At 45.3% G+C, this 23,679-nt stretch overlaps 1 protein-coding gene across 1 annotated transcript in view; it reads left to right on the top strand.

Moving 5' to 3' along the window:
• LOC145359612 (aminopeptidase N-like) overlaps window positions 1-23,679 on the top strand; it is a 55,554-nt gene that overhangs the window by 15,122 nt on the left and 16,753 nt on the right. Inside the window, exons 5-12 of the mRNA XM_080214310.1 lie at window positions 6,108-6,262; window positions 9,005-9,118; window positions 12,032-12,175; window positions 12,270-12,335; window positions 12,423-12,488; window positions 13,796-13,980; window positions 15,034-15,110; window positions 21,437-21,567. Coding sequence (XP_080070436.1) covers window positions 6,108-6,262; window positions 9,005-9,118; window positions 12,032-12,175; window positions 12,270-12,335; window positions 12,423-12,488; window positions 13,796-13,980; window positions 15,034-15,110; window positions 21,437-21,567 — 938 coding nt within the window. The remainder of the gene's footprint in view (window positions 1-6,107; window positions 6,263-9,004; window positions 9,119-12,031; window positions 12,176-12,269; window positions 12,336-12,422; window positions 12,489-13,795; window positions 13,981-15,033; window positions 15,111-21,436; window positions 21,568-23,679) is intronic.

Here is a 23,679-nt window from a genome sequence, read left to right on the forward strand (position 1 = left end):
TGGCAATGCCATGGTGCCCAGTGAGCAGTGCCAGGATGCTAGGCAAACATTGTTAGGCTGACACTGTCAAAGAGGCACTGCCCAGCTCCACCCCCGACCAGACAGGAGGCTTCAATGGCCTCCATTCCCACCATCACCTGAGGTCCCCGTTGGTGGGGACCATGTATATCCCTCACTGGTGAAGACCTTGACCAGTGAGCAGACAAGGACAAGTGAGTCTGGATGATTGCCGGGTTGATCCCATCAGCGCAACATGGTGGCACAGTGGTTAGCACTGCTTCCTCACAGTGCCAGTGACCTGGGTTGAATTCCCAGCTTGGCTCACTGTCTGCGTGGAGTTTGCACATTCTCCCCATATCTGCATGAGTTTCCTCCGGGTGCTCTGGTTTCGTCTCACAGTCCAAAGATGTGCAGGTTAAGTTGATTGACCATGCTAAATTGCCCCTTAATATCAGGGGGATTAACAGGGTATATATGCAGGGCATTTTTCCTCAAAGCCCCCTAAACCTCCCACTCCTCATTTTTAATTTGTTTCCCCTCGTAACTGACCGTTCAACTAAGTGAACAGCTGCTCCCTATCCACTCTGTTCGTGCCCCACATAATCTTGTACTTCTCTATCAAGTCGCTCCTCAGTCTTCTCTGCTTCAACGAAAATAACCCAAGCCTATCCAATCTCTCTTCATGATTAAAATGTTCCGTCCCAGGCAACATCCTGGTGAATCTCCTCTGCACCCCCTCCAGTGCAATCACATACTTCCTATAATGTGGCAACCAGAACTGCTCACAGTACTCCAACTGTGGCCTCACCAAAGTTCTATACAACTCCATCGTGACCTCTCTGCTTCTGTAATCTATACCCCGATTGATAAAGGTGAATGTGCCGTTTGTCTTTTTCACCACCCCTTCTTCACATCTAACTTTTATTCATTTATGGCATTGTGATCTCAGTTGATGGTTTAACTGGATAGTTTTCCCAGGATGGAACCCAGGCTGAAAAGACTGTAACATTTACTGTGTTCAGAAAACATGGAGGAAACAGAGTCACATGACCATTAATTAGTTTTAACGAGAAAATCATTAAATATGAGACGTTCGATTATGAATCAGTGCACCTTTATTCCACCCCTTAGCTTCACAAATGTACAGAATTTAACGTTAACACAGATTACAAAGCTTATCTAGATTTAGGCTATAATAGTCACAGTAATATACAGTCCCTTTAAACACACAGGCTGGCTATGGTCAGATACTCTCCACTCAACCCAAAATCTATCAGTCTCAGCCTTGAATATACACTGTGCCAATATACTTCCTCCGACACCATGGGCTCTTGTGGCTTTTGTGAGGTAACTTGTCAAACACCTTCTGGAAGTCTATATACAACACATCTACTTGTACATTATATCCAATGCATTCACTAACTCTGTAGCCACTTCTTTTAGCATCCTAGGGTGCAAGGCATCAAGACCAGGGGACTTGGCCTCATTGTTTGCCTAATACTACTTCTATAGTGTTAGTGATGGAACTTCATTTCTCCCCAATATTCATTGGTATTAATGGAACGTTCAAAGTTTCTTCCCATTAAAACTGATTGTATGCAGTTTTAGTGTCTTATCTGAGGAAGGATGTCCTTGCTATAGAGAGAGTACATCCTGGGATGGCAGGTCTGTCATATGAGGACAGACTAAGTCGATTAGGATTATATTCACTAGAGTTTAGAAGAGTGAGAGGGGATCTCATAGAAACTTATAAAATTCTAGCGGGGTTAGACAGAGTAGATTCAGAAAGAATGCTCCCAATGGTGGGGGGAGTCCAGAACTAGGGATCATAGTTTGAGGGTAAGGGGTAAACCTTTTAGAACTGAGGTGAGGAGAAATTTCTTCACCCAGAGGGTGGTGAATGTGTGGAATTCACTACCACAGAAAGCAGGTGAGGCCAAAGCATTGCCTGATTTCAAGAAGAAATTAGATATACTCTTGGGGCTAAAGGGATCAAGGAATATGGGGAAGGGGGGAATCAGGATATTGAATTCAATGATCAGCCACGATCAAAATGAATAACGAAGCAGGCTCAAAGGGCCGAATGGCCTCCTCCTACTTCTAGTTTCTACGTAAGAGGTTATTTAAATAAATAAAAAGGAAGGGAGGAGTCAAAGTTTTTTAAAAATTCATTTGTGGAACATGCATGTCGCTGGCTGGCTAACATTTATTGCCCATCTCTGCATCCTCCTCACAGCTACCCCTCCCACAACTTTGTATCATCTGCAAATTTGGAAATAATACATTCAGTTCCCTCTTCCAAATCATTAATATATGAACAGCTGGGGTCTCAGCACAGGTGCCCTGCAGAACCCTACTAGTCACTGACTGCTAATCAGAAAAAGACCCATTTATGCCAACTCTTACTTCCTATTTGTTAACCAGCTTTCTATCCATCTCAAGACATTATCTGCAATCCCATGCGCTTTAACTTTATACAGTCTGTTACGTGAGATCTTGCCTAAATAAAGTCTAAATAAACAGCATCCACTAGTTCTCCTCAGTCAACTCTTCTAGCTACATACAGTCATAGAGGTTTACAGCATGGAAACAGGCCCTTTGGCCTAACTTGTTCATGCCGCCTTTTTTTTTGAAACACCTAAGCTAACCCCAATTGCCTGCATTTGGCCCATATCCGTCTATACACATTGTAGACATGTAACTATCTAAATGCTTCTTCAAAGACAAAATTGTACCCGCCTCTACTACTACCGCTGGCAGCTTGTTGCAGACACCACCCTCTGTGTGAAAAAAATTGCCTCTCTGGACACTTTTATATCTCTCCCCTCTCACTTTAAACCTATGCCCTCTAGTTTTAGACTCCTGTACCTTTGGGAAAAGATATTGACTGTCTAGCTGATCTGTGCTCCTCATTATTTTATAGGCTTCTATAAGATCACCCCTCAGCCTCCTACGCTCCAGAGAAAAAAGTCAAGTCTGTCCAGCCTCTCCTTATTACTCAATCCATCAAGTCCCAGTAGCATCCTGGTAAATCTTGACTGCATTCTTTATAGTTTAACAATATCCTTTCTATAATAGGGTGACCAGAATTGCGCACAGTATTCCAAGTGTGGCCTTACCGATGTCTTGTACGACTTCAACGAGACATTCCAACTCCTGTATTCAATGTTCTGACCAATGAAACCATGCATGCCAAATGCCTTCTTCACCATTCTATCCACCTGTGACTCCACTTTCAAGGAGCTATGAACATGTAACCCTAGATCTCTTTGTTCTCCCCAGTGCCCTACCATTAACTGAATAAGTCCTGGTTCAATCTACCAAAATGCATCACCTCGCATTTGTCTAAATTAAACTCCACCTACCATTCGTCAGTCCACTGGCCCAATTGATCAAGATCCCATTGCAATTGGAGATAACTTTCTTCACTGTCCACTATCCTATCAATCTTAGTGTCATTTGCAAATTTAGTAACCATGCCTCCTAGATTCTCATCCAAATCATTCATATAAATGACAAATAACAATGGAGCCAACACTGATCCCTGAGGCACACTGCTGGTCACAGGCCTTCAGTTTGAAAAACAACTCTTGACAATCATCCTCTGGCTTCTGTCATCAAGCTGGTTTTATATCCATTTAGATACCTCACCCTGGATCCCATGAGATTTAACCTTATGCAATAACCTACCATGTGGTACCTTGTCAAATGCCTTGCTAAAGTCCATGTAGACAGCCCTCATCTACCTTCTTGGTTACCCCTTCAAAAAACTCAATCAAATTTGTGAGACATGATTTTCCACTCTCAAAGCCATGCTGACTATCCCTAATCAGTCCTTGCATCTCTAAATGCCTGTAGATCCTGTCTGTCAAAATATCTGCTAACAATTTACCCACCACAGATGTGAGGCTCACTGGCCTGTAGTTCCCAGGCTTTTCCCTGCAGCTCTTTGTAAACAAAGGCACAGCATTTGCCACTCTCCAATCTTTGGCACCTCACCTGTGACTGTTGTTGTTTCAAATATCTCAAAAATATCGGCAAGTTCATCCCTAGCCTCCCATAATGGCCTGGATACACTTAATCAGGTCCTGGGGATTTATCTACCTTGATGCGTTTTAAGACTTCCAGCACCACCTCCTCTATAATATGTACATTCCTCAAGACATCACTATTTATTTCCCCACATCTCCTAACATCCACCATTGCTCTTACTTCTCCCCTCTTGTACAACTGCGTCACCCACAGCACTATGAACATAGTCCTGGCTTCAGTCCCCAGAGGAACTGTCTCTCTCACTGTTTCCAACACGGAAAAACAGTTCTGGACTGAGTTGCATTCTGGGACTTTCCTGATGACCTGCCTGTCTCCCTTCTTCTGACTGATGGTCCCTCATTCCCCTTCTGAATGCATTTCCTTAAACTGTGGGGGGACCACATCTGAAAGCGTGATGTCCACAAACCTCTCGGCCTACTCTCTGAACACTAAAAAGTTAGAAAACTAAAAAAAAGGAAAATAACGTTTTCCCTTCGGCACCGAATTCCCAAAGTACCCACACTTGCTCAGACTGTGTCTCACTCAGGATGTGCACTCTCCCATTGCACAGTGGAAAGTTGGAATGCTGGTGCAGCAAGTCGTAAGAAAGGCAAATGGAATAGAATGTAAAAGTAGGGAGGTGCTGTTGCAACTGTATAGGGCATTGGAGCACTGCACACAGTTTTAATCCTTTACTTGAGGAAGGATGTACATGCATTGGAGGCGGTTCAGAGAAGATTCACTGGATTGATTCCAGGGATGAAGGACTTGTCTTATGAAGAGAGGTGCAGTTTAGGCCAATACTTGTTGCAATTTAGAAGAATGAGGGGAGATCTGATTGGGGTATAAAAGATACTGAAGGGGATTGACAGGATATACACAGAGCAGATGTTTCTTTTTGTTGGACATTCTGGAACAAGAAGCTATAGTTTTAGATTAAAAGATGGCAGATTTAAAACAGAAATGAGGGATTAGATTCACGCAAACAATCATGGATCTGTGGAATTCTGCTCCCCAGAGTGCAGTGGGCATTGGAACACTAAACAAAATTGAAGAGGAGATAGATTTTAGTTAGTGATGGGATGAGGGGTTATGAAGAATGGGCAGGGAGGTGGATCTGAGGCCAAGGTGAGATCAGCTATGATGGAATTGAATGGTGGAGCAGGCAGATATTCCACCTCCACTTGTTCATATCTACAGGAGGAAAATTTTCTTGTTCTAACATTATTAGATTCTGTATTGGCTCCAGAGCAATTATAGAAACATAGAAACAAGAAACAGAAGGCCATCTGGCCCATTGAGCCTACTCTGTCATTCATTTTGACCATGGCTGATCATCAAATTCAATATCCTGATCCCACTTTCCTCCCATATCCCTCGATCCCTTTAGCCCCAAGAGCTATATTCAATTTCCTCTTGAAATCACACAATGTTTTGGCGTTAGCTACTTTCTGTGGGAGTGAATCCCACACATTCACCACCCCCTGGGTGAAGAAATTTCTCCTCACCTCAGTTCTAAGGCTTACCTGTGATCTTCAAACTATGATCCCTTATTCTGGACTCCCCCAGCATCGGGAACATTCTTTCTGAATCTACCCTGTCTAACCCTGTTAGAATTTTATAAGTTTCTATGAGACCCCCTCTCACTCTTCCAAACTCCAGTGAATATAATCCCAACCAACTTATTCTCTCCTCATATGACAGACCTGCCATCCTGGGAATCAGCCTGGTAAACCTTTGCTGTACTCCCTCTACAGCAAGGACATCCTTCCTCAGATAAGGACACCAAAACTGCACACAATACTCCAGGTGTAGCCTCACTAACACCCAGTACAATTGCAGCATCTGAGAATTTACACATGCAGTGTCAATAACTGGACATGAGTGAACACAATGTAGACTCGCTGGAATTCTACCGCCCCGCTTGCCAGGGAATTGGAGAGAGTCCGGGGCAGACACCCGAGACATCTGTTGTCAACAGAAGGGAGTTTCTGGTCTCGCTTGAGCAAGGCTGTAGAATGCCGCACTGTGTTTCCTGTCCCTTTGATTATGGTGACGGAGTTTTATGTTTCCAGACCAGATTGCACTTCCTGATTTCAATGCTGGTGCCATGGAGAACTGGGGCCTTGTCACCTACCGTGAGACTGCTCTTCTATATCACCCCGATCTGTCATCTGCCGGAAACAAGGAGAGGGTTCTAATGGTCATTGCACATGAACTGGCTCATCAGGTAAATACAACGTTTTCTTCCATTACACCAGATTAATCATCAGTTGCTTCAACTGATTAAATATGACTCCCATGATCCTGAGTCAGAAATATCACAATCTGGGCACAAATCATTGCAGCACCGAGAGTGCCGCACTGTCAGAGGGACAGTACTGAGGGAGTGCCGCACTGTCAGAGGGACAATGCTGAGGGAGTGCCGCACTGTCAGAGGGTCAGTGCCGAGGGAGTGCCGCACTGTCAGAGGGACAATGCCGAGGGAGTGCCGCACTGTCAGAGGGACAATGCTGAGGGAGTGCCGCACTGTCAGAGGGTCAGTGCTGAGGGAGTGCCGCACTGTCAGAGGGTCAGTGCCGAGGGAATGCCGCACTGTCAGAGGGTCAGTACTGAGGGAGTGCCGCACTGTCAGAGGATCAGTACTGAGGGAGTGCCGCACTATCAGAGGAGCAGTACTGAGGGAGTGCTGCACTGTCAGAAGGACAGTACCAAGGGAGTGCCGCGCTGTCAGAGGGTTAGTACTGAGGGAGTGCCGCACTGTCAGAGGATCAGTACTGAGGGAGTGCCACACTGTCAGAGGATCAGTACTGAGGGAGTGCTGCACTGCCAAAAGGACAGTACCAAGGGAGTGCCGCACTGTCAGAGGGTCAGTGCTGAGGGAGTGCCGCACTGGTAGAGGGTCAGTGTGAGGGTGTGCTGCACTGTCAGAGAGTAAGTGCTGAGGGAGTCTGCACTGTCAAAGGGTCAGTGCTGAAGGAATGCCACACTGTCAGAGGGTCAGTGCTGAGGGAGTACATGGGCCTGAGGCCCAGTGGATAATCCTGGTTCGATCTGTGGGAACTGGATCAAAGTGGCAATTGTTCAGCCTTCCCGGCGAACAATCTGATCCCACTGAGAATTTCCAGTCTGAATCTGGCACCTTGTCCTTGCTGCCAGCAGGAGGTGGGGCAGCTGGTGGCAGTGCCCTCATTGCAGAGCCCAAACTGAGTGTGAGTGAAGGCTGGATGCAGAGTGTCAGAGGGGCTGGAGGCTAGCACAGTGAGGTGGCCTTTGTGGCCCCCCCCACCCCCCCCACTTCCAAACCCAGATCCTTTGGTTTCCTTGGGATAGTGATTGGTTTGTTTGCTGCTAATTGACGTTGAGCAAAGCGGTCAGTGTCCAACTCATGTCCAGTGTCATCCATGACCTCAAATGGTTGACTGACATCATGTGGTCTCGAGGAGGCAGTGCTGTGTGGTGGACTCCCATCTCAGTGCACCCCAGCTCAGATGGAATTTCTCATCAACCCCAAGCCCAGAGCTGCTGGGGAGCCCCTCAGTCTGAGCCACTTCATAGAAATGCCCTCCAGGCCCTTTGACCCTGCGTAGAGTGGATTTCTTGTCTGGGTTTCTGCTGCACACCTTCCACCACCTCGCCATCGTCCAGACACGCCTTGGCACACCTTGTTACCCTTCTGTGGCAGTGGGTCCCAGTAGAGGTTCCTCAACAGAGAGATCCTCCTCCTTAATATTGGGAACATGGGCTGGAGGATGTTGCACCCAGCAGCCCCATACAATTGTAGATTACACCTGTTCAAAGGCTCCTGAGAAACCTGTTCTTTTTTGCAGTCTTGTGCAGTCTGTTGACCATGTACGTGTGAATTGAGTTAGGCTGCACTCCATTTTTTGTAATTTGAAAAATCTTTTATTGACGTTTTGTTTGGACTTCAGCCCCTCGCTCCTGATCTATGGGCACTCGGTATGCGGGGGGGTGGGGAAGGAGGATCTGCTCGTAAACCTGCTCCTGGTACTGCCCAAACTTGCCGTCAACAGGTCCAGGCAGTGGACGCTCGAGGGGATGTCCAACTTGACTGTCTGCCCCTTTATTGTGGCTATATTTGCGGCCGGATGTCTCTGGAACTGGAGCACGCGATGTCCACGGGAACCGTCGAGGTCTTCCGTGCCCATTGGGACCACAGGGACTGGAGTGTGCTGTTGATTCTTTTCATCACATTTTAGTTTAACGTCTCTAATGTCTCATTTGGGCTGTTCCCCTTTAAGGAGCTGCTCCTTTTATTTTGTCCTCAGGTTTGTTTTTACTTTAGTTTAGTTGGTTTGCATGAAAGAATTGGAAAGACAGCAGCCATTCGGAATGAATCCTGCTGCTGCAAATCAGCATGTGGCATCTCTCACAATTAAATTGACCTCGCCAGTTTCCAGACACAATGGACTGCATTATTTTCAATGTAATTTTAGTAATTTCAATGCTTGAGGCCATTTGTATTAAGCTGGTGACTCACTGGAGGAAAGCCCAACAATCTACATACTAATTTAGCTCGTTGAAAAAAATAAATAGTAAAGATTCTGGAGAATCTCCAGGACAAATAAAATCTGTCTGGTTGACTAACATTGACATAATTTCTAACACAACTGCACACCGTTTAGGAACAGATCACATTGGAATTTATTCCTTTTCTTCAATGAGAACAACTCAAATTGAAATAATAACTTTGAAACACACAAAACCTTCCTGAGGCAATGAAGGAGATATTAGAAAGTGCTGAAGGAGAAAATATGCAATTCTCTGGATTGAGGCTCCATTTCAGAATGAAACTGATACACTCCTGAAATTATATACTGATGTAGAATGGGACAAAGAAAGCCTCTATTAAATTAACTCTGTTAGAGAATGGGACTGATACATTCCTAAAGTATTAAGCAGTTTATGGAATTGATATTTTTGAAAGTTAATCTGCATTTCTTTGTTTCAGTGGTTTGGGAACCTGGTCACAATCAAATGGTGGAATGACTTGTGGCTGAACGAAGGATTTGCTTCTTATGTCCAATATTTGGGTGCAAATGAGGTCGAGAAAGAATGGAATGTGGTAAGGTGATCCTTCTTGATTTAGCTGCTGCGTTGAGACCCAAGAATATTTCTCAAACGCATTGGTCAATTTGTAAGCTAGTTTCCTGTTTCACTCTGACTATCTCCTCACATTACAGTCAATAATTGAAGTTCCAGTCTGAAAGTCCAATATAAATATTCAATAAACAAACACTCAAGAGAAATTCCTTTCACGGTTACTTTGTGATCTTGTTGCTTATAATTCTTATCCCTGAAACTATTCTAAAGTCCTTGTCATAATTATTTAAATGGGTGTAAATTGAGAGAGATGGATACTCCGTGAGACCTTGGTGTCCTTGTGCATCAGTCGCTGAAAGTAAGCGCGCAGGTGCAGCAGGCAGTAAAGAAGGCAAATGGTCTGTTGGCCTTCATAGCGAGAGGATTTGAGTGTAGGGATATGGATGTTTTGCTGCAATTATATAGGACGTTGGTGAGGCCGCACCTGGAGTATTGTGTGCAGTTTTAGTCTCCTTATCTGAGGAAGGATGTCCTTGCTATAGAGGGAGTACAGCGAAGGCTTACCAGGTTGATTCCTGGGATGGCAGGTCTGTCAAATGAGGAGAGGTTAGGATTATATTCACTGGAGTTTAGAAGAGTGAAAAACTTATAAACTTATAAAATTCTAACAGGGTTAGACAGGGTAGACTCAGAAAGAACATTCCCGATGGTGGGGGAGTCCAGAACTAGGGGTCATAGTTTGGGGATAAGGGGTAAACCTTTCAGAACTGAGGTGAGGAGATTTTACTTCACTCAGATGGTGGTGAATGTGTGGAATTCACAACCACGGAATGTAGCTGAGGCCAAAACATTGTCTGATTTCAAGAAGAAATTAGATATAACTCTTGGGGCTAAAGGAATCGAGGGATATGGGGGAGGGGAAGGGGGGGATTCAGGATATTGAATTTGATGATCAGCCATGATCAAAATGAATGGCAGGGCTCGAAGGGCGGAACGGCCTCCTCTTGCTTCTAGTTTCTCCGTTTCTCTAAGTGTGAGCTGGGGCCTTAGCCTCTCAGGTGGATTTTGGAGAGGCGGGGGTGCTCAGGCAGTCACACCCTCTGTGGTGGACATTGTTCAGGGGGCAATGGAGAGGATACGGGGACACAGATCAGTTCAACTCAGGGCCAGGATGGGGGTCCCCGAATCGAATCAGGGAAAGGGGTGGAGAGGGGTCACTTGCAGGCTTTACCTTCCCTTCCTGTTGGCTGCCACTTGCTTTAAAGAGGTTGTGAAGGCTGGTATGCAGACAGTGCTGTGTGTGCGCAATGCTCCTGGGTTTCCATCCATATCGCAGCTGAGGAAGGTGTGGAGGCTGCCCAGAAGGTGAGGTGGGGTGGGGGGGGCGGTGGTTAGTTGGGGGAGGACCTGCGTTATTTTGGAAACTTCAGAAACGGAAATATTTCTGCAGAATCAAACAGAATTCAACAGTGATTGTGTGTGTGTGTGGACGGGTGAGTGAGCACATGTGTGTGAGGGGGGAGTGCGTGCGCGTGTGTGGGGGGGAAGTGCATGAGCGCATATGTGGGAGGGGTGAGTGATTGTGTGTGTTTGGGGGTGGTGAGTGAGCACATGTGTGTGTGGGGTTGGGGTGAGTGAGTGCATGTGTGTGTGCAGGGGGGTGATTGAGTGTGTGTGTGTTTGTGGGGGGGGTGGTGAGTGTGCGTGTGTGTGTGGGAGGGAAGTGCGTGAGCGCATGTGTGTGTGGGGGAGGGGGTGAGTAAGCATGTGTGGGTTGGGGGAGGAGTGAGTGTGTGCCCCACCCCTGCCCCCGGCAGGAGCAGTACAGCGCACCTGACATAATGGACCGGGGCACAGGAATGTAAGACAAGCCTCTTTTGTAGCAGTGGTTGGTGTGTGTCTCCCCTGAGGGTTGTTGGTGGGTGAGTGGGGGGCAGTGGGGGTGGGGGTGGGATGGTGTGTGTGTGTGTGTGTGTGTGTGTGTGTGTGTGTGTGTGTGTGTGTGTGTGTGTGTGTGTGTGTGTGTGTGTGTGAGTGAAACTATCAGGGTAAAACTGGCTGAATCAACCAAAGTTAGCCATTTAAATCACTTTGTCAGATAGTTCCCAGTCCAATGAAATTGTCTGGGGGAAGTTAACCATTACGTGGGAACACCCTGTGGGGATTCCCCGGTGCATCATTGGTGTTTCCCTAAACGTGATCCTGGGGAATCTGGAAATTAGAACATTCTCAGTCTGTGGTTCTGAAGATGGAGCAAAGGGGTGAAATTGGAAATGATTTTGAGCGATGCAGTTGGTCAATGTTTCAGGTTGCCATATTGAATTATTTTTATGGGACGAGGGCAATGCTGATTGGTCAGCATTTATTGCCCTTCCCTAGTTGCCTGAGGGCAGTTGAGAGTCAACCACATTGCTGTGGCTCTGCACTCACATGTAGGCCAGACCAGGTAAGGACGGCAGGTTTCCTCCCCTAAAGTACATTAGTGAACAAGGTAGGTTTTTCTGACAATCAACAATGGTCATAAGTTGGGTTACAACAATGTTCTGTCTGGAATGACAGAGGTTGAGGGGCGACCTGATAGAAGTCTACAAGATTATGGACAGAGTGGATAGTCAGAAGCCTTTTTCCAGGATGGAAGAGTCAATTACTAGGGGGCATATGTGAGGGGCAAGGGAGATGTACGAGGCAGACTTTTTACACGGAGAGTAGTGGGTGCCTGGAACCCGTTGCCAGAGGAGGTAGTGGAAACAGATACGATTGTGACTTTTAAGCGGCTTCTTGATAAATACATGAATAGGATGGGAATAGAGGAATATGGTCCCCGGAAGGGTAGGAGGTTTTAGTTCAGTCGGTCAACATGGTCGGTGCAGGCTTGGAGGGCAAAGGGCCTGTTCCTGTGCTGTAATTTTCTTTGTTCTTTATTCCCTTTCCGCAGAAAGATATCATTATCCTAGATGATGTTTACAGAGTGTTTGCTGTTGATGCTTTAGCCTCATCCCACCCACTTTCATCGGAAGAGAGTGAGATTAACACACCTGCAGAAATCAATGAGTTGTTTGATGCGATTTCGTACAGCAAGGTAAGCGTTTGCCGAATTTTTATTACAGAATGTTGTGGCCTGTGTAACTTGAACATTGTCATTCCGACACACTTTTGAATAATTTCTCTTGCAGGGAGCATCTGTTCTTCGCATGCTTTCCAACTTTCTGACTGAATCTGTATTTACTAAAGGGCTGACCGTAAGTGCAAATGTTGAATTCTGTTTGATTCTGCAGAAATATTTCCGTTTCTGAAGTTTCCATAATTTCTTGGCTATTTCTTTGTAGAAGTATCTTTCCCAGTTTTCCTACAAGAACACAGAATATTCAGATCTGTTTCATCACCTGCAACAGGTAAGAATCTTTAGGGATTGAAATAAATCATTTATTAATAATAATTATTAATATTTTTTAATACATTTGTCAACCTGGACCATTTCCATGACTCTCTTGCACCCTCTCTAAAGCCTTTGTGTCCATTCTAATGTCTCAAAACTGCAGTAGAGACCAAATGATAAAATGTTAAAAATTTCAAATCTGTGTCCTTCCAGTGAAAGCAGGATCTATGAGGGATGAATGAGGGGGTTGGGGGGTGAGTAATCTACTACCCAGGATTGGTAACTCAGTAAAATAGTCACAAACATTTTCTTAAAAAACACAGGACTTTCGGAAATCTGCCCAATATCCTGAATGCAAGCACTGGAATTTTCCCTCCCAGCCACCTACCTGCCTGCCTGCGCTCCCCCCCCCCCCCCAAAAAAAGCAGGAATCATAGCAGGCGGAGGGAACCATGCAAAGGCCCATTGATCCTGGGTAGAATCGCAGCCGCAAATTCCTGCCTGAGCTCTCACAAATATTCGGCTCTTCTTGTAGTTTTTGTCATTGTTAAGATAAGGAACATAAAAAGCATAAAGTTCTGCATTCATACAGAGAATTCACAACCACAGGTTGCCACAGAGCACAACACTCTTATTGAAGTCACTGTTTTTACTCCATAGTGCGGCCCTTCCTCAGTATTACCCTTCTGACAGTGCAGCACTCCCTCAGTCCTGCCCCTCTAACAATGCAGCACTCCCTCAGTCCTGCCCCTCTAACATTGCAGCACTCCCTCAGTCCTACCCCTCTGACAATGCAGCACTCCCTCAGTCCTACCCCTCTGACAATGCAGCACTCCCTCAGTCCTACCCCTCTGACAGTGCAGCACTCCCTCAGTCCTGCCCCTCTAACAATGCAGCACTCCCTCAGTCCTACCCCTCTGACAGTGCAGCACTCCCTCAGTCCTGCCCCTCTAACAATGCAGCACTCCCTCAGTCCTACCCCCCTGACAATGCAGCACTCCCTCAGTCCTATCCCTCTGATAATGCAGCACTCCCTCAGTCCTGCCCCTCTAACAATGCAGCACTCCCTCAGTCCTATCCCTCTGACAATGCAGCACTCCCTCAGTCCTGCCCCTCTAACAATGCAGCATTCCGGCAGTCCTGCACAGGTGTACCAGCACTTGAAACCCTAGCACAAGCGCTGGAATTCTCCAGCTGTTCACGCTCTGCTGTCACTGCAGCAGGACTGGAGAATGCCAGCCTTGGGCAAGGTCGATAAATCCGACTCAGAACATGCTACCAACCGAACCCCAGATGTTACTGATCAATAATTTTCTTTTTCAGGCTTATAATACTGAATCACGTAACACAGTGCCTGAATTACCTGACACAGTTGCTGCAATTATGAGTCGATGGACATTACAGATGGGTTTCCCAGTTGTTACCATAGATACAAGAAGTGGATCTATCACTCAACAGCACTTCCTCCTGGATCCAGATTCAGTTGTGACTCGTCCTTCTCCGTTTAAGTAAGTTGTTCAGTAAGTTGATGACCAGGGTAAGCTCAGATAAGAAGGAAGGCAATTGGAACATTGGCATTCATTGCTAATGGAATAGAGAATAAAAGTAGGGAGGTGCTGTTACAACAATGTACAGGGCATTGGTAAGACCACATCCAGAACACTGCACACAGTTTTGGTCCCTTATTTGAGGAAGGATATAAACGTATTGTTCAGAGAAGGTTCACTAGATTGATTCCAGGGATGAGGGAGACTAAGTTGGTTAGGATGATACTCACTGGAGTTTAGAAGAATGAGAGAAGATCTAATTGAGGTGTATAAGGTGCTGAAGAGGATTTATGGAGGAGATAGACAGGTTTTTAACTAGCTGTGGGATGAAGGGTTATGGGGAGAGGACAAGAAGATGGAGTTGTGCCTCAGACAAAATCAGCCATGATGGTATTAATGGTAGAGCAGGCTCGAGGAGCTGAATGGCCTACTGCTGCTCCTAGTTCACACGTTCTCATGTTTTGTTAACATATAATTAATTAACATAACATTTTGAACATTTTTATATAATCCAGTCGATACTTCCCAGTGTTAAATTCACTGTTAAATGGAATAGAAAATTCTATTTTATTTTGAATTAAAGAATAGCACAAAAATATATTTCTCTAGACCTTCAAACTCATTAGTTCCAATTAATTATTGTGAAGTGTGTGAACTTTGTTGCTACTTTAACAAACGCAGTAGTTTTATTTCGCACAGTTAAGGTCTCAGATGGAGCAATAAAATGAACAGTTCATTTGTCCTATGTCAGTGAGTTCAGTTCTTGAAATAATGTCAATGGATAGTCAGTTGACCAGAGAAGGGTCCGGTTAACGGAGGCCAGTGGCAATGCTGCATTTTCCTTTGCCTCTACTCATCTACATCCTTCTTCACTCGACCATCCTTTCTGTCATGCAGACATTGTGCCCCAGCATTCACAATAAATCTTCACCAGAGTTTTGTTAAGAACTGAAATCTGGCTCACATCAATGCTGGCGTGTGGGAACAATCTGTTTTGTTCTTTTATGGTTTCAGTTACACATGGATGGTGCCAATTACATGGATGAAAGGAAGTTTAATGCAAAAAATGATTTGGCTGAAGGATCGCCAAGGTATGAATTCTGGATTTTGATATTTGCCACAGTGAGAAATTGGCAAAGATTTTGAGTCCTGCTATCCAAACGAATCAGGCGATTGGAATGAGACAATGATGGAAAGTGTCTAACAGCCCCATTCACTCTGCATTATGCATTCCCTATTGCCCTCATCATCACCTCTGTCTGAACTGTGCTCGACCCCTTCCAATGTCAGAACCCCAGCCTGTGTCACCAATGCCAAATTTACCAACTCAATTCACTTTCCATGGGGGGAGCGGTGGCGCAGTGGTATTGTCACTGGACTAGTATCCAGGGAGCCAGGGTAATGCTCTGGAGACCATGGCACATGGGACAGTTTAAACTCAATATAACACGTGGAATTAAAAGTCTAACGATGACCAGGAAACCATTGTCGATTGTCATAAAAACCCATCTGGTTCACTAATGTCCTTTAGGGAAGAAAATTTGTCATTCTTACCCTACATGTGATTCACAGCAATGTTAAATGCCGACTGAAATGATGTAGCAAGTGTTACTCAATCACCACAGTAAAAAATTAAACCGCATGACCAGTCGATTCCCATTGATTCCAGTTTTGCTGGGGCTCCTTGATGCCACACTGGGTCAAATGTTGCCTTGATGTCATCTCACCTCTGGAATTCAGCTCTTTGACCATGTTTGAACCAAGGCTGTAGTGAGATCAGGAGCTGAGTGACCCTGGCGAAGCCCAAACTAGGCATCACTGAGCAGGTTACTGGTGATCAGGGGCTGCTGATAGCACTGTTGGAAATCCAAGTACACCATATTTACAGATTCCTTTTTTTAATTCATATTGCTTGTTATTTCTAACAAATTAGAATTTAATTCTAATAAATTAGTTGAACATGATCTCCCTTTCACAAAGCCATGTTGACTTTGCCTGATCCCGTTCTGATTTTCCAAATTTCTTGTTATAACTTCCTTAATAATCAATAGTAGATAGATGTTAGGCTAACTGGCTTCTAACTTGCTGCCTTCTGTCTCCCTTCTTTTCTGAATGGAAGTTTTATATTTGCCATTTTCCAATTCACTGGGACCTTCCAGAAGCTAAGGAATTTTGGGAGATTGTAACCAATGCTCTGATATCTCTGTAGCCATTCTTTTAACACCCTCAGATGTTGGCCAATGGGATTTGGAGACTTGGCAGCCTTTTGGTCTAATAGTTTTCCGGCACCTTTCCCTACAATGGGATTATTTTAAATTGTCCCGTCCTTTTCACCTCCTAATTTTAAAATATCTTTGAGAATTTTTCTAAATCTTTAATTTATTAACTTCCTCGACTCATTCTCTAGAGAAGCAACAATCACATGTTGAATGTGCGCTGAAATAGAATACGTGTTTAAATTGGTGATTTACACAGCTGTCCCCTATTGGGGAAGACTCAGGAATCATTGCAATAGATCATAGACCAATTCACTCTGGATGCCTGGAATGAATTAGGAAAGTCTGTGGGGGTGAGCTTAACCAAAAACATTGTAAGCAATGAACAAGCTGTGAAAACAGGAGAGAACCACTTCCATTTTTTGATAAGCTTCCACGTGCAATCATACTGCACTTAATGCAAAAAAAGAGGCCAAATGCGATTTACGCCAGTAGAGGGAGTGGACAGAGTCTGTTCTTGCTGGGAAGCTGGCTGCTGACTGCAAGGGGTGCTATTGCACATGCACCATGATCGCTGTGTACTGTATAACCCTAACCCTGATCCACCTCCCCTACAATTACCAACTGCCCTGGCTGATCACTGCCCTGATTTCACTCTCCCCAGATGATCTCTGCCTCAATACTGCCCCCCTGCCAATTCCCACCCCGATAATTTCCCCAGGCTGATCCCCTATGGAGTGTTGCCTCTCCATCATTGCCCTGCCCCATCATTTCTCTGTGCCACTTAATGGTCCTGCTCCCTCCCATTAGGTTCTGTCCCTTGGCACTGCTGGTGCACCAGTGGGCAGTGCCAGGGTGCCTGGTGGGCAGTGCCAGGGTGTCCAAGGGGCACTGCCCAAGGGGCACTGCCTAGCCTTGTCCCTCACCACCTGGAAGGCCTCAATGGAATCCAGTCCCAGTGGAGAGGCCATTACATCTGCTCCTTGTCGCTGGGGACCATCTGTGATCCTCACCGGTGAGAACCAATGTTAAAGCAAGTGAGTCTGGATGGTACCACCCCAGGTTCACTAATAATATGTAAAATAGAAATTGAATATGAAACTCAGCCTCACACCCTTTTCCAGGTGCGAGGCTAGTTCCACCGGCAAAATGCGGCCAGTAAGATCACTAGAGGCAAGAAACAGGGCACAAAGCCAATTTTTCACATGTTGCCCGATCTTACCGGCTCACCGCAGTGATCAACTAGTGTGACGAGCTGGGAAGATTCTCCCCAGTGACTTTGCTATCTTGGAAATAAAACTCCACAGGTCTGGCAGTGTCTGTGACTTGAGAAACAGAGTTAATGTCCAAGTCTGTGTGACTCTGCTGCCTGTCTTGCTGAGTTTATCCAGCATTTTTTTTTATTTCCAGCATCTGCAGGATTTTACTTTTAGTATATTGGTGATGAACCTGTTTGAAGTTACAGGCTAGCTCCAGACTCCTCAACGTACAATCATTGGAATTGACAGCTTTAAGTACTATTTTTAAAATATTTATGAAAATTACCATCTATTTTTATATTTCAAGCTGGTTTTCTTTTTTTTTGTTAATTTTTGCAGCTTCTTAAATTTTGTCCAATGTTCTGACCTAACACCAACCTTCAGAGAATCACAGAATTGTTCTGATGATAAAGTGGCCATTTGTTGCATAGGGTAAAAATGAGACATTTTTCTATTGATTTGATACTATCCATAACTTCATTATTTAGCCATTGCATCTTTCTCAATGATTATTTCTCATTGGAATAAAATTTGCTGAGAATTACGAAACATCTCCTGACAAATCTGCCTTTGTATCACCACTGGCCTTCCACTCAATCTAGTTTCTTAGTTCACATCAGCCAACTCTCCTTCCACATCCTTAAATTTTTTTTACATTTATGTTTAAAACACTAGCTTTGACCCACACTTGTCACCTTCAAACTGAATGTTACATTCTATCAAAGAATGCTTGCTGTCGCCAGAGGCTCCTTCATTCTGAGGCCATTAATTAATCCAATCCCATTGCACCTTACCAGCTCTAGAATAATAGCTTTATAAGATGCTAATGGGGATTGACAGGGTAGATGTGGAGCTGAGTGCTGCTCTGTCTGCACTGTGAGTGCTGCTCTGTCTGCACTGTGAGTGCTTTTGGAATTAGGTGAAACAAGCAGCAGAGGCTACAACAGAGGGCGAGTGCTGATTGGTCAGTAAGGGCGAGTGCTGATTGGTCAGTAAGGGCGAGTGCTGATTGGTCAGTAAGGGCGAGTGCTGATTGGTCAGTAAGGGCGAGTGCTGATTGGTCAGTAGTGGGTCAAATCAGTAAAGTTTTTACAACTTTTATCATTTTTTATGGTTTGAAGCTACATGTTGTGGTTTAAATCAGTCAGGGCTGGGATTGGTTGGACAAGGACAATGAAAGAAGGGCTTAATTAGTGCTAAATTTAATACCTATTTATTTTGAAGTGATCGATTAATTAATACGAGAAATGTCAATGGGTGCAGTGCTCTGACTGTGAGATGTGGGAGGTCCGTGACACTTCTAGCGTTCTGGATGGCTACATCTGTAGGAAGTGCACCCAATGGCAGCTCCTCACAGACCGCATGGTTCAGTTGGAACAACACTTGGATGCACTTAGGAGCATGCAGATGGTGGAAAGCGTCACAGACAGGAATTACAGAGATGTGGTCACACCCAAGGTGCAGGCAGACAGATGGGTGACTGCCAGAAAGGGCAGGCAGTCAGTGTAGGAATCCCCCGGGGCTGTGCCCTTTTAAATGGGTTTACTGCTGTGGATACTGTTGGGACGATGGCCCACTGGGGAAAACAACTGCAGCGGCCAGTGCACTGGCACAACGGCTGGCTCTGTTGTTCAGCAGGGGTGGGGGTGTCAAAGCACAGAAGAGCAATGGTCATCGAGAACTCCATAGTGAGGGCGTAGATAGGCACTTCTGTGGTCATGAAAGAGACTCCAGAATGGTTTGTTCCCTCCCTGGTGTTAAGGTCTGGGATGTCACTCAATGGCTGCAGGACATCTTGAAGGGAAAGTGTGATAAGGCAGAGGTCATGGTACATGTTGGTACCAATGACATAGGTAGAAAGAGGGATGAGGTCTTGCACCAAGAATTCAGGAAGTTAGAGTAAGGAGCAGGACCTTTTGGTTGTAATCTCTGGAGTCCTCCCAGTGCCACAAGCTAGTGAGTACAAAAATAGGAGAATAGTGCAGATGAATGTGTGCTTAAGAGTTGGTGCAGGAGGAGGGTTTTAGATTCCTGGACCACTGGGACCATTTTTGGAGAAGGTGGGAACCTGTACAGGCGGGACAGTCTGCAATTGAACCAGAATGTGATGAACATCCTTGCTGGTGGATTTGATTGTATTTTTGGGAAGAGTTTAAACTAGTTTGGCAGGGGAAAGTGACCCAGACTGATAGCAGAATAGGGACACAGTATAACATAGAAAAATAATCGGGTCCGAGGGAGTATAGTGGGACTAAGTTTCAAGGGAGTAAGACAAGGCTGAAGGGCCTGTACTTTAATGTCAGGAGTACTAAAGGTCAAATGGATGAGTTAAGGCTGAGGAGGAAGTGTAATTATTATATAATAGTCATCACAGAGATGTGGTTGAGTGAGAGGCAGGATTGGCAGCTCAATGTCCCAGGATATAAAGTCTTCAGGTGAGTCAGAGGAGGGTGTAAAAAAAGGAGGCATTGCATTATTAGTTAAGGAGTCAGTTACTGCAGTAAGGGGAGATGATATCTTGGAGAGGACATCGAATGAGGCTTTGTGGGTAGAGCTTCGGAATGAAAAAGGGACAGATATGTTGCTAGGTGTTTATTATAGACCCCCAGATAGTCAGTGGGAAATTGAAGAGCAAATATGTGTGCAATTCGCAGAGGGGTGTAAAAATAACAAGAGGGTAATTATATTAGGTGATTTCAACTTTCCCAACATTAATTGGGATAGACATCATGTTAAAGGCTTAGTTGGTATAAGGAAAACTTCTTAAGTCAATATGCACAGGATCCAACAATGGAAGGAGCTGTGCTGGATCTAATTCTGGGGAATGAAGCCGGACTGGTGGTTGATGTGTTGGGGGGGAGAATTTTGCTGATAGCGACCACAACATAGTTCAATTCAAACTTGTTATGTGTTACGACGCAGAGGTTAATCCTCTTTATTGTATGTCGTAATCTGTTATAATTATTTGAGAAGGTCTTAGCTGTTCTGAACAAACATTGGAGATTCATTATCATCAAGGCCTGACACTCACCATAAGTGAATAATTAACAAGGTATTTTATTTAGATAACTAGGAACTTTTGAATTAAAGGAAGTTTTTGACTGAAATGCTGCTCAGATAAATGACCATGCATTACTAAAACAATAATAACCAAATCTTAGTCGGTCTCAAATAAACTATATAAGAACATAAGAACTAGGAGCATAAGACCTATCTGGCCTCTTGAGCCTGCTCCACCATTCAATAAGATCATGGCTGATCTTTTTGTGGACTCAGTTCCACTCACCATAACCCTTAATTCCCTTACTGTTCAAAAACCTATCTATCCTTGCCTTAAAAACATGCAATGAGGTAGCCTCAACTGCTTCATGACCAGTGATCGGAAGTTTGGAGTCCTTTGTCTAAAAGCACTGTCTGATCTGGTACTTCCTGCTGGTTAGAGGGTGACTTATCTGAAGCTGGCAGAGTTAAGAACCAAATGCTCCAATTGGTCCTTAGTTGCCAAATTTTTCTCCCAAGTTCCCATTCATAATTCCTGTACCCCATCCTACAGAGTAACTTAAGGGGCTTATAAAATACCTTTACAAGTGACTCCTTATCCTTTCTATTACTTATCTGTACCTAATCTGTTCTATATCATGCTCTGCTTATCTCATGTTTGCAGTAATATCACTAACAGGTAAGCCCACCACCTTATCCCGCCTTCCTGACATTCACTCTAGTCCTTGGTTTTGGGAAGTTGAATATTGGAAGAATGTTTTATTTTGTTGGGTGTTGAGGATTTTTTTTACTGAATATCTGTTACTAGCCACGTTCCCACAAGTTGTGCAGATCCGACTGACATCAGGATGATATTTCATAAAATCAGTAAAAAAAAAAGTCTGCTTTGTCTCAATTACAAATTCGGTTCTGGTGTAAATAAATTTGTTCTAAATCCAACAGAAAAGAACAAAAATTTTTCCAGTGAAAGTGATTGGATCTTGGCCAACATTGATGTTACCGGATACTACAGAGTGAATTATGATGAAAGTAACTGGGAAAGACTTGTGAATACATTGAAATCAAATCACACAGTGAGTACAACCTTTATCATTGCCTTCATAAACAACATTACGCTTATTTTATTAAGGAATTGACGTGATACCTGAAATGGGAAAAACTAATAGTTTTTTAGTTATTAAATAAATAGATTAGAAACTGGTCATTTTACAATATAACCAACTTGTTCTCAATTCATCTTCATTAAATTATCGAAGGTATCAATGGAATTTTAACTTGAAATTACTTTCTGTTCAAACAAGTTAGTTCCCACTGGACAGGAGCAGCAATAAACACATCCAACAAAAGCAAAATAGTGATAGTTCTGATCAAGGGTCATTGTTGATCTGAAATGTTAATGTATTTCCCACCCAATATATTTCCTGCATCTTCTGTTTTTATAGAAAACTTTGTATTCTTGGTTCCACGAGGAAATGTTTCTCAAGAACCTTGAAGAGCCTCACCAGCTGTTCTTCCCTCAGGTTCGATGGGGTTCCTAATGACCCTGATTTGCTTATTCGTGAGGACGCATTTGTTTTAGTCTAATGAACCTCCATTACATTTACCCTATGGCAAATGTGTCCTTCCTTAGATATGGGGACAGAAACTATGCACAGTATTCCAGATGAGGTCTTACCAAGGCTCTATATAACTGCAGCAAGACATCTTTATTCCTGTGCACAAATGTCCTCGCAACGAAGACCAATATACCTATTGCCTTTCTTTTAGTAACTAAGGAACAAGGACACCCAGGTCCCTTTGGACATCTGCACTTTCCAACTTCTCACCATTCAAGAAATACGCTGCCTTTTCAGCTGGGATTGGCCCACTCCCCTGCGGCTGGGTTTCTCCGACCTCGCCGGGGGTGGGATTCACCGACCTCGCCTGGGGCTGGGATTCTCCGAACTCGCCCAAGGCTGGGATTCTCCAACCTCGCCCGGGGCTGGGATTCTCCGAACTCGCCCGAGCCTGGGATTCTGCAACCTCGCCCGGGGCTGGGCTTCTCTGACCTCGCCTGGGGGTGGGATTCTCCGACCTCGCCTGGGGCTGGGATTCTTCGAACACACCCGGGGCTGGGATTCTCCAACCTCGCCCAAGGCTGGGGATTTTCCGAACTCGCCCGAGGCTGGGATTCTCCGGTCTCACCCGGGGTTGGGATTCTGCAGTCTCACCCGTGGCTGGGATTCTCTGGTCTCGCCCGGGACTGGGATTCTCCGGTCTCGCCCGGGACTGGGATTCTCCGGTCTCGCCCGGGGCTGGGATTCTCCGGTCTCGCCCGGGGCTGGGATTCTCCGGTCTCGCCCGGGGCTGGGATTCTCCGGTCTTGCCCGGGGCTGGGATTCTCCGGTCTCGCCCGGGGCTGGGATTCTCCGGTCTCGCCCGGGGCTGGGATTCTCCGGTCTCGTCCGGGGCTGGGATTCTCCGGTCTCGCCCGGGGCTGGGATTCTCCGGTCTCGCCCGGGGCTGGGATTCTCCGGTCTCGCCCGGGGCTGGGATTCTCCGGTCTCGCCCGGGGCTGGGATTCTCCGGTCTCGCCCGGGGCTGGGATTCTCCGGTCCTGCTGCAGTGAATAGAATTTTGGCTGAGCATCGAATTCTCCATTCTTGCTGTCATGGTGGCAGGCAAATGAGGTTGGAGAATTCCGACCTTTGTTTTTTTTCTACCAAAATGATAAACTTCACACTTATTCAAGTCAAGCTCCATAGTCCATTAGCACAAGGCTGAATATATTATTTAAATATATTTAAATTGTTATTTAAATAGAATTAGTGAGCCTGGAATAGACTCATTTGCCTCTGTGACATCACTGGGAAGGTTCTCTCCAGCAAGGATCATGTATGGTGGCCAATCAATGGGAAGCAGATGTGATGGTCTCACCAGTAGGACTGGTAGTCATTGATACCCTCTCAGGAGGCTGGGAGGTGGGGGATGCACCTTGGGCAGTCTCAGCCTGGCTCCCTGGCACTGCCTACTGTGCACCCTGGCATGGCCAGCCTGACACATTGGCACTGCCCAATGAATGCCCTGGCACTGCCAACCTGACCCACTGGGCACCAGGCAGTGACAAGGGGGTGGAGCCTGAGGGGGCAGAGCCCAAGGGGGTGGGGCCAACTGAGTGTGGCAGGGCAGAGGGGGAGGAGCTGCAC

Source organism: Carcharhinus amblyrhynchos, chromosome 28 (genome assembly GCF_965287045.1).
Source record: "Carcharhinus amblyrhynchos chromosome 28, sCarAmb.v2.hapA, whole genome shotgun sequence".
NCBI lineage: Eukaryota > Metazoa > Chordata > Chondrichthyes > Carcharhiniformes > Carcharhinidae > Carcharhinus > Carcharhinus amblyrhynchos.